Source organism: Talpa europaea (assembly GCF_964194135.1).
Source record: "Talpa europaea genome assembly, chromosome: 6".
NCBI lineage: Eukaryota > Metazoa > Chordata > Mammalia > Eulipotyphla > Talpidae > Talpa > Talpa europaea.
Window position 1 is genome coordinate 69661708 of NC_140072.1, and position 20846 is coordinate 69682553.

A 20846-nucleotide genomic window follows, 5' to 3' on the forward strand; every position below is an offset into this window, starting at 1 on the left:
CTTCTGAGTATCTGTTAGAGATTGCTATTGAAATTTGGCAAAAAGTATCACTTAATGAGAAAGCAATAGCAGTACTTAGCATTGACAGATTGTCCCAAAAGTTGTTATATTAATACCCAGAGTAACAGCAGACAAAAAAGTAACTACCTACTTTAGAAAATCCAAGAGAACCATTATTTTGGAGAACAGTTTGGCGATACAGTAAAAATTCTTAAAACAGGAGTTGTTGGGTTAAAGCAGAGAACAGTTTTTAAAAATAAACATATATATATGTATGTGTGTGTGTGTGTGTGTGTATATATATATATATATATATATATATATATATATATATAATATTTGCCTCCAAATACTAGATTATGTGGGGGGGGGGTTGTATTTATACATTATCTTTCTTGCATGTATTACCACAGTTCATCAGCTATAATTTCTGACCTTAATTTGTTAAAGTGGAGCGAAAATCAAGATATGTTTTAATCAATCTGAATACAGAATCCTGCTATGGCTTTAACTGCTTTCTCTCAAGTGTACATATCTAATTGATATATTATCTAATTTGGTCACAGTTTTGTTTAGTTTTGTTCTGTCATATTCAAACTTAGCCATAGATGTTACAGTTTCATGAAATTTCATCAGCAATATTTAAATTTTACAACCATACTGCCAAATACAACTGACATAAAGAACTGACTGATAAACATACAGTTCAACTGGTAAAATGAGAAATGTATGGGGGCATATTCTGTGCAACTGTTGATTAAACTGATGAGTCAGTTAAGAGCCTATTAAAGTTGTAGTTGTAGTTGTGCCAATAAAGTTGGCACACCCTATATAATACCCTCAGTTCCATTTCTCAGTATATATCCTTGGGAATGCATATGCACAACAGGCAGGCACATGAATGTTACTGTTTTTGCTAGGAAAAGAAAGTGATATATATTAATATAAAGGAATACCACATAGTAGTTAAAATAATTTTGATCTACCAGCTGACTACTAATTCCAAAAATCAAACTTGTATGGGTAAAAAGGCATGTTGCACTACATTTTATTAGACTGATTCCATTCTCATAAATTAAGGTATTTTAATGTTTATTTTTAAATAAAAATTATTTAGATGTTAGTGTAGTCATGCATCATTTAGTGACAGGGATACTTTCTGAGAAATGTGTTGTTAGTCACTGTTTTGATTGTGTGAACGTCAGAATATACTTAGGCAAACCAGGATAGCATAGCCTACCCCATACTTAGGCTATATGTAGGATCATCTTGTATATGGAATCTGTGGTTGACTAAAACTTCATTATGTGACACATGACTATAAGTGACAGTCCTGTTACATTTCCTGTTGACTTTATCAAAATTAATTTGCCTTGTTTTTTTAAAAACTAACAGCTGTAATTTCCTATGTACCTTCACAATTTCATTTCCCACCCTCAACCCCGAGAATACTGAATTTGGATTCTATCTCCTATACATTTATTTGTATTATTATGACATATATAATTTTTCATGTTTTCAAACTTAAGATGAATTGACTTCTATTTTAACACTGTTCTACAATTTTTCTTTTTCCCCAGTGCTATTTTTGAGATGTATCTATATTGATAGACAGTTCTTATTTATTTTTTAACTTTTGCTTAGTATTCTCTTGCATGAATATAGTGTAATTTAGCCATTCTGCTTCTAATGTACATTTGTTTCAAGCTTACTGCTGTTACAAATAATGTTCTAATATGCATTAATATGTTTCCCTATACTAATGTACTCTAATAAGATATGTGCCCAGAATTCAAAACTTACTTTATTTTTTAAAAAATTGAAACCTTAAATGACTCGACTGTTCATATAAGTATTATTCTGGAATTTCAGAAATTCTTGTTTACTATTTTTGAAAATGAAACTCAGAAGCATGATGTAATTATTGGAGAGTGACTAAGAGAAGATGACAATAGGTATATCTTATTTCTCGCTGTAATCTCACTTTTTTATCAGAATATTTATGATGACTTTTAATAATTCCTCATCTGCACCAAATTTTGTAAAAGATTGCAGATAGACATATAATATTAGCAGGTAAGTCTTAAAGATTACCATGCAGGAAAAGTATGACCAAATGACCAAAGAGACACTTCCTATATTGTTAACTGCTAGGGAAATGTGAGTATTGTTACTGAAGTAGCTGATTTTGATTTTTTTTTTTTTTTGAATTAGATAACATAGTTGGACCTAACAAAAACAACACAATTTGTCCTGGTAAGTGTAATTTATTTTGTGAAGTCATGCAAATTGTAAACTTTTTCCTACTCAGAGTATAATGAATGCACAGGGCTAAGAAAAGCATATATTTTCAACAAAAGCAATCAAAATAAATTGACTCCTGTCTGCAGTGAATTTTTTTTTTTTTTTTTTTTTTTTTTTTGGTTTTCTTCTGTATGTTTAGAGCTTGCTTTCTGGCTTTTTTTTTTTTTTTTTTTTTTTTTTTTTTTTTTTTTTGAGAAGATACCTGAAAGTTGATGTAGTTCTTATCTAGTATACTACGACCAATTAGTTAGGAAATAGTCTTCATGACAGCCTTCTGCTTAGAAACTGTTTGTTTATGTATCTGAATGTAAGCACTGATGGTTCTACTTGGAACATGCATAACAGGTAAGGCTTAGTTTTATGGAAAATATACCTGTATGTACCTAACTAACATGCTTTCTTTTCTTTTTTTTTTTTAATAGAGGCATGTTTTATTTATTTGTTTGTTTTGTTTATACATGCACTGGGTACAGTCAGAAGCGCGGGAGGGTGAGAGAATTCACCAGAGCTAGAGCGGGGAGCAGAGCAGGCAGAAGGACTGAAGTACACTGCTGAGGGGAGCAGCGGGCGGCAGGAGAGGTCATTGCGCCATGTGGGACCCTCCTCTGGTGGCCGGGGAGCAGCCGGGGATCGAACTGGCGCTGCAGAGGCCGCGGGCAGCTTCGCAACCCAGTGCTCAATCGCTGCGCCACGGGGGAGGCCCAACAAGCTTTCTTTTCTGCCAGGTCCATCAGTACTCTAGGAAAACCACTTACAGAAAAGGGCATTGTTTAGCGTTTGGACTGATTAGAGATATAATGGATAATTTCACATCCTTATTTGGACAGTGAAAATGAGACATTTAATTGCACTACAAATCAGTGTTATAGAATCTTTTGTAAATATAAATTTAAATTTAGACATTAAGAAAATGTGTTTTTAATGGTGAGAGTCTAGTTCAAATGGTGTTGGCTATGGTACAGATTAGTCTGGAACAAATGAAATCTTTTTTAAAGATTTATTTATACAAGCACTGGGTACAGTCAGAAGCGCGGGAGAGTGAGAGAATTCACCAGAGCGGGGAACAGAACAGGCAGACTGATAAAACACACTGCTGAGGGGAACAGTTGGCGCAGCAGGAGAGGTCTGCACGCCATGTGGGACCCTTGCCGGTGGCCGGGGATCGAACCGGTGCTACAGAGGCCACGGGCAGCCTTGCAGCCCAGGGCTCAACTGCTGCGCCACCAGAGGAGGCCCCAAATGAAAAGTCTTTACTTGCATTTAAAATAGAAAAAAATCTTTGAAATACTAGAATTGCCTTTTGTATATTTCCTGACCATTCTGTTAGTAAAATGAGTGCTGACTTAATGGTAGCATTATAGTTCCACAAATATTTGTGTGTATAGTTTTCTTGAAAAATAAAATAATTGGATTAGACGATGAATTGATGGATTTTTTTTCTGTTCTGTGAGGTTGTAATTACATAATTGCCTCACAGTTAATATTTTTAATAGATGTGGGTAATTACCTATATGTGCTGTTGACATTCATTCAGTTTGGTTTTTGGTTTTTTTTTTTTTTTTTAAGATTTATTTATTTATGCATACAAGAGCTGGGTACAGGCCAGAGGTACAGGAGAGTGAAAGAATTCACTAGAGACAGAGTGGGGAGCAGAACAGGCAGATTGACTCAAATACACTGCTGAGGGGAGCAGTGGCTGAGACAGGAGAGGTCTGCTGCGCCAATTGGGTCACCTCCCTGGCCAGGTATTGAGCTCCTGCTGTGGTAATTGCAGATAGTTTCATAGTGCTGACACTTAACAACTTGCGCCACCTGGGAGGCCCCGACATTCTTTCAGTTTTAATGTTCAAGAAGCAACTCCATGAATTTATAACCCCAAACCTCCCAGGGGAAAAAAACTAGTTTATTTTACTAGACCTCATGTGGATATTGTGATTTGTTTTTAAAATTTTGTTATTAAAGAATCTTATTGTAATATTTTTTATTTAATATTCCAACCGCCAAAAATGTCTTTTCCTTCAAGATATCTTTAAAGAAACCATATTAATTTTTCTTGGGAAATTTACGTTGTACCACTTTAGGTAAAATGTTTGGACTACTTCCTTTCTGTATCCTTTTATAGATTCATTAATATTGATAAGACAGCATTTGTTAAGTAAACATTACCAAGAAAATATAAATGCAATAAAGGTTCTTTTATTCTGTTTGTAATTTTTATTGAGGTTATTTTTCCTCTTAATATTATTAACTCTTTTATGTAAGAGCCTTGGAAGGCGACTTTTTGGTAAGTTAAATTGACTATACTTTTAGAGATTCTGCCTAATGAAAAAGTAAAAATCTATATAGCTTCCCTAATAGAAAAATAAAGAGGAAATATAATTTTACTTTTGTTCTAACAGAATGAATGCTCTTCACTTAGATGTACTGCAACATTTAATTTTTATGTGATGGCTTTCTTTGTAGATAATTATCAAACAGCACAGCTGCTGGCCTTAATTTTAGAGTTGCTCACATTTTGTGTGGAACATCACACTTATCACATAAAAAACTATATTATGAACAAGGATTTGCTAAGAAGAGTCTTGGTATTGATGAATTCAAAGCACACTTTCCTGGCCTTGTGTAAGTAGCATTTTAAATGAATATTCTCATAAAATGTTTTTAATAAAAATAAAACAACATTTTTAATGGCAATAAAAGTTTAAGTTACCTTGTGAATTTATCTATTTTTTTTGGTAGTCTGTATGTTACTAAAGAGATGATTGTGAGAAGTACCAATTTTTGGTTTCCTCTTCTTTTATTTAAAGTCCAAAAAGAATAGGTCATAGTGCTTCTCCACCTACATATTGCTCACATCTAGATTCACTTATCTTATAGTTGTGATATAATACAATGTGAAGTGACATTTCACCAATAAAACCAATGCATTAAAGTATTATCTGTTAGAGACTTTTAAAATATTTTTTAGATGGGGGCCTTGAAATGTTTTTATGTATCTTGGGTTATTTATTATTCAGCTTGTAAGGAAAAGTAGACCGCTTGGATCAATGATGATAAACTTAAATGCTGATATTAGCTCCTATGTTGATTTTTGGCAAATTATGAACTTTTATCTCCATAATTTCATCTGCCATTAGAGATTAAAAAACAAACCTCCCTCCATAAAATATATACTTGCAATTTTATATTATAATTAAATGTACTACTGTCTCTTTTTTTTATTTTTTAAAAAATTTACTTTTATTTATGCTTAGAACTGGCGTTTAGGCCAGAGGTGCGGGGTGCTGAGAGGATTCACCAGAGACAGAGTGGGGAACAGAACAGACAGATCTACTGAAATACACTGCTGAGGGGAGCAGTGGGCAAGATAGGGGAGGTCTGCTGTGCCCTTTGTGTGTTAACTTTCTGGCCGGGGATCAAACTCATGCTGCAGTGGCTGGCAATAGCTTGGTATTACTGAGATTTTAATCCCTGTGCCACCAGGGAGGCCCTGCTATCTTTATTTTTATGGCCTTTAAGTAGTTTCTGTTAACTGTCTACACTATTTATTTTTCTTTACCTGTACAAATTTACATAAACATATTTACACAAGTGCAGGGTTGTTTTATTTTTACAAAAGCAGGCTCATAATAACATATTTCTCAGTCCTTTAATAGTATTCTAGGTCATTAGGCTTGATTGAACTAAAATTTTTCCCCTAAACATAGCTGAGTGACATTTATTAGTGTGACTTTTCCAGTTTATTCTCCTCCAAAGCATGAATTACAAGATTTTTTGTTTTTTTGCTTCTCCAAATAAATAACCTAGTGCATAAATCTTTTTAAGTGCTGGTGTCTTTCTTTCTATAGGATATATATCTCCCTAGAATGAGATTGTTGGAACAAAATGTTTATATATTCTTTAAAATTTAAATTAACATAAAGCCACCAGATTACTTACTCAAAAGATTAAAGCACTTTGACATTCTTCTGTTAACTGCTTTTTAAAATATTACCAAGTTGATGATGGAAAAATGTGGTATTCTATTTGTGTTTTAATTTTTACATTTTCCTTGAAAAGATCTTTCTATAATTTTGTCTTATGCGTTTTATCTATTATAGAGCACCTGTGATCTTTTTCTTAGAGCTCTTTGTAAATTAAAGATAATATATCACATTTTAGAGGAAAAAAATGTCCCAGTCTCATTTGTTTGGCTTTATTTGTTGTGATATTTTCTATATAACTATTGAAAAATTCTTTACGTCAAATATATCTTCCTTTTAGGGAATTTTGGTGTCTGTCTTATTTAGGAGACATCTGTGTCCTAAGATTATACAATTACATTCCTCTTATGTCTTTCTTATTTCAGTTTTTACATTACATATGTAATTTCACCTGAAATTTGTTTCCACATGTGAAGTAGTGAGGGTCTTTGTGCTTTTCTACTTTGATAGCCAGTTGTGCCAACACCTTTATTAAAGTAAGCTATATTTTCCTTGCTGAATTAAAAATGTCCCTTTTGTTATACAGTAAGTTACTATATAAACTTGCGTCTTATTTCTGGGCCATTTGTTCTCTTAGTTCTTTAGATAAAATAAATGCAAGTATTTATATGCCAATATAGTATCTGTTGTAAAGTTTAAAATCTTCTCCTTTTCTTCATAATTTTCTTGGTTCTTGGACGTTTGTTCTTCCACGTTAATTTACAACTAATTTTATCCAGTTCATCCTGATTGGGTATACATTAAATTTTTGTATTTATTTTGGAAGAATTAATATTCTCATAGTAGGTTTTCCTGGCTGGCCTTCAATAATTAGTCGCTTTTTTTTTTTTTTTTTTTTTTTTTTGTGGGACCCTCGCCGGCGGCCGGGGATCAAACCGGCGCTGCAGAGACTGCAGGCAGCCTCGCAACCCAGCGCTCAACCACTGCGCCACCAGGGGAGGCCCAATAATTAGTCGCTTTTGATGACTGCAGAGTAGTCTTATTTATATGAATTATCATAATTGATTGAATCACCAATATTTAAGTCTTTGTATTGCTTAAGATTTCTATTATAAGCAATGCTTTTTTAATTGTAAAACTTTGTGTGCATATCCATTCATTTCACCAGCAGTGTGCACGTGCCCATTTGCTTACTTTACCAATACTTCAGTCTTTTTAGTGTTAAACTAACATCACTAACATCACCAAAAAGGGTGACATAAGTTTAACACTTCTCTCCACACTTTAGTGTTACATTTAACATACACTTACTTATACCTTAATGTGTTCTATTTCTGTGTTATTCTCAGATAATATTTAGAACCTCTTTGACAGGCACAGCTTCTTTTAATGACTTCTTGTCTGTGAGGATGCATTAAAACAAGAGACTACCTTATAAAATTGGGAACCATATATTTTAAAAATTTGGCTGTGGTATCTGCGGAATAAATCAAACTACTGAGGTTAAAAGTTACAAGTTAAAGGATGAGCAAACAAAAATAAGGAGTTGAAGTTAGTCTTGTGTCACATAAAATTTTTAGCAGTAAAATTTAGCAATTTTAAAATTTAGCTAGGGAAAAGGCTAGTTAAAAGGAAAATTTCTTTTCAGTATTCTAAAATGTGAAAAACAAAACTATACTGTTTATTTGCTACCGTCTTCTTGTTTTACAGATTCACTCTGCCACAGTACATGTTTACCTAAGGCAGAGTAAGGAGTAACTCTAAAGCAATTGGTAAACAAGGGAATGATGTTTTTATAATGTGGAGATAGTGTTGGTTCATCATGATTTTTTCCTAAGGCAAAGGGAGCTGGAATAGTGGGAATGGGAGAATTGGAAGAACTTTAGTTTTCCTATTATGCTAGGCTGTATTTTCAGAAAATTAAAAGAAAGCACCTATCTTTAAAGCTCCCTCCCCAGAAAGATAAGGCTATCTTGACTCTTTTGCAGGTTGCATGGCTCTTAGTCCCACCTCAGACCCCTTCTGATTTGAGCTGCATTGTCTCCACAGCCACAGCATTGCTCTAAATACCTTCTATGGGTTTTGTTTATTTTTTCATCTCTGCCAGGGAGCAACCTGCCTGGGTAATTTATCTCCTAGATACCAATTATTGGGGTTTTTTGGTTACCTCTGGCTACTTGTACAAGTTTGGAGTGGTCTTCCCTATCTGTTTTTCTAAAAGGCCAATTATTTTAGTACTCAGTTGTGCTTCTTTAGAAGGTGATACTCATTGCTTTATGCAAAAATACCTGTGTAATAATATTATTGATCATCAAGTTATTCCCTGTATTATTTTTAATTAGGTGCTCTTCGTTTTATGAGGCGGATAATTGGCCTTAAAGATGAATTTTATAATCGTTACATCACCAAGGGAAATCTTTTTGAGCCAGTTATAAATGCTCTTCTGGATAATGGAACTCGGTACAATCTGTTGAATTCAGCTGTTATTGAATTATTTGAATTTATAAGAGTGGTAAGTTTATATTAAAAGATTCTTAGTAATTAAATGTTTAGTGATACTTTAAATTGTGAATTTTTAAAGTTGAAATTCAGCACAATCTTTTAACCCACATTTAATATATATACTCAGTTCCCATTTTATTCATCAAATGCTTCAGTGTCATTTTGGCATATTGGACATTTCAGTCAAGCATGCCATTTGTGCAATTTATTCTAGGGTAGTGAATAACATTAATAGAAAGGTTGAAAAATAATTCCTTTGGTAGACATCAATGCAAGATGCATAAAAGGTAGGAAGTGCTCATGGAATTTTAAGTTGAAGAGACCAGGAAGTTAGGTGGACTATACTGCCACATTTTATAGAAGAGTGACTTGAGACACCCAAAGTGATAAAATGACCTATTTTAGAGCCTCCATTTGGTTAGAAGCACAGTGAGGGCTTGATATAGCACAACTTATTTTAAAAAAACAAAAGATTTGTCATAAAAAGATCTGGAGAGAACTCTGTAAATACCAGGGATACAAAGGATAACTAGAACCAGGATAATAAGTTTAGACTCTCCACACACTGAAATCATTCCATCGGGGGAAATGGCCACATGATTAGAAAAAAATTTGGAAGAAGCATGCAAATCTAGCGACTTGTTCTCTAGTTTCTTACAAGTCAGAGTCCACCGATGCATGCTATTCTCATATGAAGACTATTTGGGTTGTTTTTGTTACAGTGGCCACTTGACAAGAACATAGTTTTTAAAAGGGTGAAGACTATTGTTACTATAGTTAATTACCTCACCAAGTGTCTGAGTTCAGGTTCACGGAGTACTGTTTTAATGAATCAGAAATTAACTTTCATATTTTTTCCTTTCAAAGTTTAGGTGATATTCTGATAAAATGAATTGTAGGGTTTAAAGCCCCACCCCATTTCTGTGATTTGTTTTTCTGAAAATAATTTTGAGTAGTTGATAAGTGAGCATTTAGTTGCAAAACTTACCTTTTTGTTCAGCATACAACACAGACCATTTTAATAGGCTTCTAATTTTATTTCTGATAATGAACCTGCTTTGCAGTGATTTAAAATGGTTCTTTTAGAAGAAAAATTTAAAAGTTATTACAGTCAATTAGTTTATTTCACAACAATTACACCATTGGAAGATTGCAGAAAAAGACAAATGGATTTCAAGTAAATAGTTTATTAGAGCTATATGGGCTCTTTCATTATTTCAGAAAGATTTTTCCATGTTGTCATTAAGTAACAGCTAACATTTGTTGAAAATATAATTTCAACATCTGCTTTCTAGCTGTGTGCTCTTCTTGATCAGGCCATCATCCAAACTTTATCAAGTGTTTCAGTTTTCCTTTTCTATAAAAGGGAATCATAAACCTATTTCATAGAATTTCTATGAGGAACAAGTAAAATTGCATTTGCAAACGCTTTTTAAATTGTAACATACTATGTAAATACACAAAATAAACTTAAGACATAGACTAAGTCCATTTACTTTTCTAATGTTCTTTATACTGCCCCAAATGGACTCCAATGAAATGCTTCCCCTTTCCCCCAAATTTCTGTGGCATTCTGGCTCATTTGTAAAAAGACATTAGAACATTTATTTTTAGGAGGTGATTTTGAAAACCTTTTTTGATCAGTTTTGGAACATTAAAAAAAATTAAAGTTATTCTCCTAACAAACCTCTGTATTAGATTTGAAATGTAAATTTTGTACTTATACAGGAAGATATCAAATCTCTTACTGCACATATAGTTGAAAACTTCTATAAAGCACTTGAATCAATTGAATATGTTCAGACATTCAAAGGATTGAAGACTAAATATGAGCAAGAAAAGGACAGACAAAATCAGAAACTGAACAGGTATTGTTTTAGTATTTTACACTGATAGCTTATAAAATTACATCCATAATTGTTTGTGGTTTGGATCTTAACATAAGAAATTTACCCAGGAATTTTCTTTCCATCATTACAAGTATATACAGGTACAAGGTTTATACAGGTACAGGGTTGTGTAGAAGGATAGGATATCCTCTCAACCCCAGTCTTTTATATGAAACATTTGCACTTCATGTTGTAACTTAAAAATGTATGATACATATTTTGGGGTATTTTCTGCTTATATTGTGTGTATCATCATTGAGATCATCATTGAGATGATTATGATATAAATTATATTCGGTTGAAATTACCTCCACTCCCCTTGGTTATACATATTCTCAAATTTAATCTGCTCATAAATTTTAAAAGATTACTCAATATTTATGATATATTTCTTACAGTGTACCATCTATATTGCGTAGTAACAGATTTCGCAGAGATGCAAAAGCCTTGGAAGAGGACGAGGAAATGTGGTTTAATGAAGATGAAGATGAGGAAGGAAAAGCAGTTGTGGCACCAGTAGAAAAATCTAAACCAGAAGATGATTTTCCAGATAGTTATGAAAAATTTATGGAGACTAAAAAAGGTATTAAATTCTTAAATTTTTGAAGAGTGCATTCTCTTATTTAGAACAGAAATTACACAATAGCTTGTCAAGGTTCAATCATAGCTTATAAAACATGAAAGACTAGAATTTTATATTGAATCATACCCTTTTAAAATGCACTTTTTCTAAGTTGGGGAGTTCTTTTCAGGTTTAAAATGGTTTTGAAACATGCTATTTTGTGATGTTCTTCATTTGCCATATAGAAATTGAATTTATTTGCTAATACTTTGCCTTCTGTGAATAGTCTTGATTTTATTTCTGTACTAAAATCTCCAGTAGATCATGTAGATTCATAGATAATTTCCATAGCTCTCTAGGCCTTTTATTTAATTTTTTTTTAAAGATTTATTTATTCATGCATACAAGAACCGGGGTACAGGCCAGATGCGCGGGAAGGTGAGAGAATTCACCAGAGACAGAGTGGGAAACAGAACAGGCAGACTGACTGAAATACACTGCTGAGGGGAGCAGCAGGGGAGACAGGAGAGGTCTGCCTCGCCATGTGGGATTCTTGCCAGCCAGCCAGGATCAAACCCACACTGCAGAGCTTCACAGTGCTGTACTCAACCGCCTGCACTATGAGGGGAGGCCCTCTCTAGGCCTTTTACAAGTGAGGAAACTGAGCTCAAAGAAATGACTTTTCTCTTTGAAGTTTTAAAATCAGTATAAAAGTTTCGCAATGATATATTAAGAGAAATAAAACTACCAAATGTGTTTATGAAACTAAGATCTTTCAAAAGAATCACTTTAATGCTGTTTCCTGAGAAATTATCATTATTGGGATACTGTCCTTTATATATCATTTAAAAGTTAATAAAAATGCAGATCCCGAGATAAATACACATCCTGGCCTTTATATATAAGCTTGTGATTTTAAACATGATATTTTCTAAAGGCAATTCTCACTAGTTAGTGTTTTAGTTATTACCGCATCTTCTTGAAACTATTGTTCTCGGCCTCACACTTTTTCCAGTCAGCGCCATAAGTTCTGTTTACTTCATTTAGCCTAGGAAAGCAAATAGCCTACTAAAATACCTTGCAGAATAGATGTCTTTTGATAGCCAAATTATTCTACCTTTACTCATTACAAGCACTGCCCTGACTAGTCAAAAGAGGCAGTGAAACCATCCCTAAAGTATTAGTTATGGTTAAGAATAATACAGAAATAGTGGTAACATCTAAAGGGTAATAGATAAAAGAAACAGATGAAGGAACCTGGAATATTCAGAACCTAAGAGAATTAAGAGACATGACCATACCATTGTCTTTAGGCATTAGAAACACTAATATGTGGGAGAGATGATTAGATCTTTACAGAGATTATGGAAGTAGAGTCAAAGCTGCAGATACATAATAAAAGAGGTAGATAGCTAATGAGTGCTTGGAAGTATCACAATAAATACAACAATGAACAGTTCTGGCATAGGATGACTAATTCTGTTATGTGGTTCTTAAGGCTTTTCTGCTCTTGAAATTTCTAAGATTCCAGATAATAAAAATTTATCACTATATATATCCTGCTGTACTCTTTTTAGCTCCTAATAAAGGGAAAATAATGTTATATACATTTTTAAATCATTGTTCTTTTCAGATACTTTGACTTAGCAATATTTACTGATACAGGTTCTATTTTTGCTTTAGCAAAAGAAAGTGAAGACAAGGAAAACCTTCCCAAAAGGACGTCTTCTGGTGGCTTCAAATTTACTTTCTCCCACTCCACCAGTGCTACTAATGGAACAAACAGTACAAACAGTAAATCAGTAGTGGCTCAGACACCACCAGCAAGTTCTAATGGATCATCTTCCAAAACTGCAAACTTGACTACATCAGTAACAACCACCAAGGTATGTGAGACTAGACACTAAGAAACTTTGCTTCTTCCATCTTTAAAATCCTTTCACATTTACTGATAAAAAAATTTTCAAAGAAAAAAAACTGCACATTATCATCAGAGAACATGATTGACTAAATTTGATTTTCCTTTAAGTACATGGGTTTGTTTATTTGACACATAATTGAGATCTATTTATATAAACATAGTTTCATATACTACTATTATTTGTTATAAGAACTTTTGTGGTATTAAAATATTGTTGATGACTATAGAATTTTACTTTATATAGCTGTTTCGTAATACTTGTGAGTATCGCTGCACAAGTGGTTCTCATATTTCCCTCATGCTAAGTATAGGCTTGCTGTGAAGATTTGAATGATTTGAAAAATTTTAGAGCATCTTTTGACAACTCTCAATAAGTACTGGCTTTTCTTTTTTAACCAAAGCAATGGGCACTTTCAAAAGTATTTCAAGTAGTATTGAAAGACAAGTTTATATTATGGGAAAAATCAACTCCTTTTCTCTCCACGGAATAACTTAGACCTCTTCTAGCTGTTCTGCTTCTAAACAACATGTTAATACTGCCATATTGTTTTAACAAATTAGATGTAACTTACTAAATTCTCGTTATGGTAGGTGAGCATTCAGCAGATATAAACACTCCTTATCTCACCCTTACTCTTCCTTGTATCTGTTTTTGGTTAAAACAATATTTAATAGTTTTATACCTAAAACAACAATATAAACATTCCTTTTCCATGAATTTATTTTCCTATCTCTTTTTTTTTTTTAAAGCTGGTTGCATAGGTGCTTTTTTAAAAAAGATTATTTATTTACCAAGCACTGGGTCAGAAGCGCAGGAGGGTGAGAGAATTCACCAGAGCCAGAGCGGAGAACAGAACAGGCAGACTGACAAAATACACTGCTGAGGGGAGCAGCGGGCACCCTCGCCAGTGGCTAGGGATCAAACCTGGGCTGCAGAGGCCATGGGCAGCTTCGCCGCCCAGCGCTCAACCACTGCGCCACCAGGGGAGGCCCTCCTATCTTTTTCTATGTTGTGTTTTTCTTTGCAACTTATTGCTGCTTCTATAGTTTTCTGCCAGGCTTTTTACATTTGTTGGAAGTAGTTATGTGCCTCTCTTTCAGTGCATCTTGGGTTTGTTTCCACATAGTCTGCCTACTGGAAACATTGCTGTTGCAATCTCCCATCCTGTTCCAGCCTGGATTAGTTGTTCTCCTAACTTGCTGCACAGCTGTTGTGCTGAGGTTTCTTCTCCCATCATGCTAAGACTTCCTTTTGTCTCTATCCTTTTCTTGTACTGGTTGTTTCTTAGATCCCATGTCTCTCTCTTGATTTTCCCTTTCATTTTAGTGGAACATATCCATCCTCTAATAATTTTTGATAAAGGAATACCTTGAGAGATAAAATTTGAGTTCTTCTGCATATGAAGATGTCTTTATTCTATCCTTATACTTGATTGATAATTTAACTGAATGTAGAATCAGACTGGAAATAATTTTCATTCAAACATAGAAAATTACTGCTGTCAAGAATCCAAAGGCATCCTTATTTCTTTTATATTGTATGTGATTTTATTTTCTTTTTTCCTGGAAGCATTTGGGGTTTATCTCTGCATTCTAAAACTTTATGATGGTGTACTTCAGGCATTCTCAGCTAAATAGTTATGCCCTTCAGTTTTGGAACGTTTTATGCTCTTTCACTATAATTTATTTGGATATTGAGCCTTCTGGATAGGCCTTGTAATTGTCACATTTTTCTCTCCTCTCATTTTTCTTCATTACAGTTTCTGTATTATTTCCTTGAGGTTTTAATTTCCTTCCAAATAATTTTTAATTTAAGAACAAGTAAAATCAAGTGCTAGCACAACCACATTTTTTCATCCTTTTTTATACTAACTACAGATTACTGAACACCTTTGTCTATGTCTTTTGGGGGACTAGAGAGAAAAATAATAATTATTCTTGGAAAACATTATTTACTGAAGACTATCACAGAAATTTGAAATTAATCACTGTAGGAGTCCAGAGAATTAAAGCACTAGTTAAATTGGCTCTCCATCTTCTTTAGAGTCTGTGGCCACATTTCTAAATGGTGGCAGGTTCTTAATTACTAGTATCCTTTTCTTCATTTAAACCATTAGTGTTGATTGCTGCAGTCATATCGATAGGTACTTAAATAGATTAGGTATGAACCTGTTTTCCATTGGAAGGCATCCTAAAACTCTGATATGCCTTTAACAATCATTTTTTGAAATTTTTATAGTTTTGAAGGCTAATGAGACGTTTGCTAATAATGAAATTAATGAGATAATCTTTAAAGACAAGAATGTTAAAAAGGCACAGTGTAACTGTGAAATGTATAAATTTTCTTTGAGGAAAAATACAAAGTCAGAATTAGAACCCATTAGTAGATGCTAAAATAAACACCTATTTTGCCACAGATTCATACTGTTTCTTGCTTTTTCACATACAAATTTATCTTGTAAGCTTTCCATATCAGGACATGAAAAAATTTCTTCAACAGAATTCTATAGTATGGCTATACTTTAAAACTAACCCATATTGCCAGACATAAAAGTTCTTTCCAGCTTTTTGTATTTAAAACCATTGTATATGGGCCTCCCCGGTGGCGCAGCAGTTGAGCGCTGCGTTGCGAAACTGCCCACAGCCTCTGCAGCACCGGTTCCATCCCCGCTGCTCCCCCTGCCACCGGAGAAGGGTCCCACATGGTGTGCATCTTCTCCTGCCGCCCGCTGCTCCCCTCAGCAGTGTACTTCTGTCCTTCTGCCTGCTCTGCTCCCTGCTCTGGCTCTGGTGAATTCTCTCACGCTCCCGAGCTTATGACTGTATCCAGTGCTTGAATGTATAAATAAATAAATAAATCTTTGGAGGGAAAAAAAAAAAACCATTGTATGTGACCTAGATGCATTTCACATACGTATTATTTCATGTACATTTACAATTTTGACAATTGACTCCAAATACAAATGCTCAGTAAAATAGGGTGATTAATTTCTTAACTTGTATATAAGGCTGAAACCAAAAGCTGACTCTATACTTAAGCACTCCCACTGAAATCAGGAACAAGACAAGATGCCCATATCCCTATTATTATTTAACCATTGTTCTCTGATATTAGTTATTAGAATTAGTTGAGATAAATAACTTGAAGCTATAAAAATTAGATGTAAAACTTTATTTTTTCATTTTAATTATGTTTAAGGAAGAGCTACTCTTTTCCCATGGGGTAGAATATATCTTGCGTTCTGTTTCCTTCCAGTTGTTAATTTGGTGAATTAAGGTAACAATTTATTATGTTAAAATTATTATTCATTTGTTTCAGACCTTTTCTCATATTGAAAACTCCCCAGTGTTTCTTAATGCTTAGGTTTTATTTCATATTAAAAAGTGACACACGTAGGCCTCCCCTGGTGGCGCAGGTGGTTGAGTGCAGCGCTGTGAAGCTGTCCGCAGCCACTGCAGTGCCGGTTCGATCCTGGCCAGCCAGTGAGGGTCCCACATGGCACGGCAGACTTCACCTGTCTCGCCCGCTGCTCCCCTCAGCAGTGTATTTCGTCAGTCTGCCTGTTCTGTTCCCCACTCTGTCTCTGGTGAATCCTCTCACCCTCCCACACATCTGGCCTGTACCCCGGTTCTTGTATAAAAAAATAAATAAATCTTTAAAAAAAAAAAAAAGAAACACACATTTTCAAAAGGAGTGCCAAAACACTTCAGTGAGGGGTAAAATAGGCTTTCTAACAAATGGTGTTAGGACAGCTGGATAGCCACATGAAGTTAGTCTCTGCCTCGTGACACCTTATAGAACTTAGCTCAGTGAATAAGGGAGATAATTTAAAGAACTAGCACTGAAAAAAAAGGTAAATAATATTCATGGCGTTCGGTTAAGCTATGATTTCTTAAATCCAAAACCGAAAATGTGACAAATTAAAAAATAAATAGGGCTTTATCAAAATCAAAACTTTTTATGCCTCAGATGATACCATCTTATAGTAAGTAGACAACCCACAGAATGAGGGGAAAATATTTGCAAGTCATGTATCTTATACCTCAACCCAATTCCTGGTTTTAAAATGGATAATTAAATAGATGCTTCTTCAAAGAAGAAACACAAATGGACCATATAAGCATAATAAACAATGATTAACATCAACAGTCATTAGGGAAAGGCAAGTTGAAACCAAAATGACATTCCGCATCACACCCACAAGGATGGCTGGAATAAAAAGGGGACAAAAACAAGTGTTGGTGAGGATTTAAGAGTAATGCAACCCTCATATGTTGTTGATGAAAATGTAAGATGGTATACAGCAGCTTTGGAATACAGTTTGGCAGTGCCTAGAGAGTTAAATTCCACTCCTACGTCTATAACCAAGAGAACTGAAAACATGTGCATACTAAGACTTAAAATGTTAATAGCAGCAGTATTTACAGTAGCCAAAAAGTAGGAACAACCCAGATGTCTGTCAGCTGATGGATAACAACGGCTATTATTTTGCCATAAGTAATAAATTACTGGTATATGCTATAATTTTAGATGAACCTTGAAGACATTATGCTAAATGTGACAAACTAAACAAAGAATGCCACATACTGTATGATTCCACTTACGTGAATAAGCAAAACCATAGAAAAAAAGATTAGCGGTTGCCAGGAACTGGGGGGAGAGAAGAATGTAGAGTGACTTGATGTTATGGACTTTTAGTGGAGAGGTAGGAGTGTTGATGAAAATGTTCTTGAATTAGTGGTGATTGTATAATTTTGTGAATATACTGAAGCCACTAAATTGTGAGTGGCTTAAAAAGGTGAGTTTTATGGTATGTAAATGACGTCTTAATTTTTTCAATGTGGCAGTTAAAAGGCAATGAGCAGGTCATATTGATGCTAACTTCATATAGACCTCCTTTGGTCAGGGGGATATTATCTGTAAGTTGGGGGCTGGGAGCTGGTTGTATTTTTCCCTGTGGAACTACCTAGCTTTTACTGGGATGGCTCTAGTCTGCTACATTTGCAAGTTTAAGCTTACCTGTTACTCTGAGAACCAGGGTAGAAAATAACTTAGGAGGAGGGTAGGGTGTCTCTGCCCAAGTATACAGAATTAAAATTTTCCCACTTTCAGTTTCACCCCTTCCCCTTCCCTGTGCCTGGTATTCTGAAGTACAGAGCCTTCTAGTTCATTTTCTTTATACGTGTATAGATAATAGAGATAAAATTCAAAGCTAAGTTTTATAGCTGTATTTTTCAGATAGAATACTAATTTTAAGAAAAAAATCATTTGAATCAAAACCATTTGAGACTGAACCGTTTTGTACATTATGATATATAATTCTGATCGTAATTAAAATTTTTCTCGACTTGCTGTCATCTTTGTGAATATCAGTCTGGTGCCTTTTTATACTGTAATTATGTCTTCTTTCTCCTCTTGTCCAACTTGTCTTTTCTCTCCTCTTGGCTTAGAAACCAAATAAATAAAAATAATTATAGTAATTGCTAATAGCAATATTTTAACTCTTCAACATCCCCAGCACTTAATCACAAGCTTTAATTTACATATATTTTCAGTTTAATTTTCAAAATAGTTAAATGAGGTCTAAGTACTGTAGTTACACCACCAATTTTACAGATAGGAAACTGTTATGTGCCTAATAAGAAGCATTAGAATTTAAAGTCAGGTACAGTCAACAGTGTTTTAACATTATAGCCATATTGCCTCTTATCAGATTTAAGGCCTGTTGTTAGGCTTAGCAAAAAAGCTAAATTCTCTCATTTTATTTAGTTCAAAGTTGTTCTGATAACTGTTGATATCTACACAGAAGGCCTTTGTTGATTAATATTACAGTGTTTCAGATATATTAAGGTAAAGTGTTAATACCAGATGCATGGAACCTTTAAGTAAAAGTTACTGAGGTATGAAATATAAGTTATTTCAATTGTATTTATCCACTTGAATCCTAAAAGATTTACAGTAGCCCTTTTAACCTGTAACATATGTGACTAAATTTCATGAGATTGTTTCAAAGTAAATGCAAACATGAGGAAGTGTAATTTTCTGCATAGTGTCCAGCACTTTATAATAGGATTTTCCATTAACTCATAAAATGAATTGCTTCATCCTCACTTTTGGATAGAGAGGCGAGCCCTAAATTTTGTAGTCATTAGTTTTTAAGACTTGTTTCATTAGACCATTTAAAACTATTATTTAAAAGAACAAAAGCAATGATGTGCTCAGTGATGGAAAGTGTACATGAGGAACAGAGTAATAGAAAGTTTCTTGTCATTGATAAGCTATTAGTGTACAATTAGAGAAAAGAACAAGTTTGTCTCTGAGACCCTTTCCAGCTTCATGTAAAATTGAGTCCTGCTGTTTGGAAATACATTTCTTTTTCCACAGTGAAATTTTTCTGAACTGAAATTTTATAAATATTAGAAGTCCAAGTGCCAATTTGAAAAGTTGAGGGTAACTAAAGACCATCGATGGTACCCAGAAAGTGGTTCATTTCTCAGACTCATCAGTTAGTTTCAGATATATATGGTTAACATAATTTAGAAAAATAATTTCCAATCTTTTCTAAATGACTTCATACTGATACACTTTTTCTGTTTTTGTTACATATATTCAATTTTTTTCTTATTCAACAGGGAAGTTTGGTTGGTTTAGTGGACTATCCAGATGATGAAGAGGAAGATGAAGAAGAAGAAACATCCCCTAGGAAAAGACCTCGCCTTGGTTCATAAGATATTTACTGGGGACCCTCAACGTGTGGTCTTACTAAAATGCTGCAACTATTCAAGAGCTGAAAATCTGAATCAGAAAGCTTTCTCACTTGAACTTATAAATATACAAGGAGCAGCGAAAGATGCCCAATACATCAGCTAGGAGAGTTTAGTTCTATAAAAAAAAAACAAAACAAAAAAACAGGCTTCCCAAGAAATTGATCCACTTGCTAGTAATTAAGGGGTTTGCCTTTCAGGCTGTCCAAACAAGGTTAGTAACCAGAACCTGGGAGATAGCTTCTTAGCAGGGAAACTCTCAGGTTTGGGGACAGTTTGGGGGAGGGACATGGTTGATAGAATATTAATGCAGGGTTGCTCTGGGGGGTACCTGAAATAGAAACAATTATAAAACTTCAGTTGCAAACCCAATAACATTACTTGTATAATGGTGCTGGCCATGTTGTTCTTTTAATCAGTTGCCTCTTTTTAAAAGAAATTTTTTATGGAAAACAAACTCAGCTATCATAAAAAATTAAGTTAAACTGTTGGGACCATTTCTTTAAAGATTTAACAGAAATGCAGCCTAATAGGCAGTGGAGTAAAGAACTCCCTGTAGTACAGCACATGTTGTGTTTCTACACCAGGAATTTTTGGTGTGTCTTTTGAAGAAAACAAACAAGCTGGATTCAAAATGGACAGTTTTGTTAGTATTAAATCGGCACTCTTAGGGATAATAGATGCCAAGAATCAGTACAGTAGCATTCAGAAATGATCTCTAAAATACTGAGAATGTATTGAACAGAAAGTTTTCAACTTCCTACCAGTACTGTCTCTTGTGGAAGATACTTTGAAGTCACTTTTCTGCTTTGTTAATAAAGTCCTCTCTCAGAGCTGCAGGCAAGTTTTAAAGTGCAATTTATAAAACTAACATACAAAGAATAGTGCTGAATTAAGTGACATTTAATATATAGAGACCATTTTGATCCAAGAAGTTACTTCAGTGTCAAAGTCAGTATGCAGCACATAAAGCTTTTCCG

The 20846-nt window shown here is 34.2% G+C and overlaps 1 protein-coding gene across 6 annotated transcripts in view; it reads left to right on the top strand.

Annotated features, from left to right (window-relative positions):
* The window catches only part of PPP4R3B (protein phosphatase 4 regulatory subunit 3B), a gene marked incomplete at both ends in the record, with an annotated part of 55031 nt that extends 35201 nt beyond the window's left edge, over positions 1-19830 (top strand). For 3 of the 6 annotated variants that reach the window (XM_084235351.1, XM_084235354.1, XM_084235356.1), the window contains 7 exons: positions 2215-2256; positions 4768-4926; positions 8570-8739; positions 10458-10597; positions 11017-11201; positions 12864-13066; positions 19735-19830. In XM_084235351.1, the coding sequence (XP_084091477.1) occupies positions 2215-2256; positions 4768-4926; positions 8570-8739; positions 10458-10597; positions 11017-11201; positions 12864-13066; positions 19735-19830 (995 nt within the window). The remainder of the gene's footprint in view (positions 1-2214; positions 2257-4767; positions 4927-8569; positions 8740-10457; positions 10598-11016; positions 11202-12863; positions 13067-19734) is intronic. The other 3 variants (XM_084235352.1, XM_084235355.1, XM_084235353.1) reach the window with 3 other exon arrangements.
* Positions 19831-20846: the final 1016 nt, after the last annotated feature.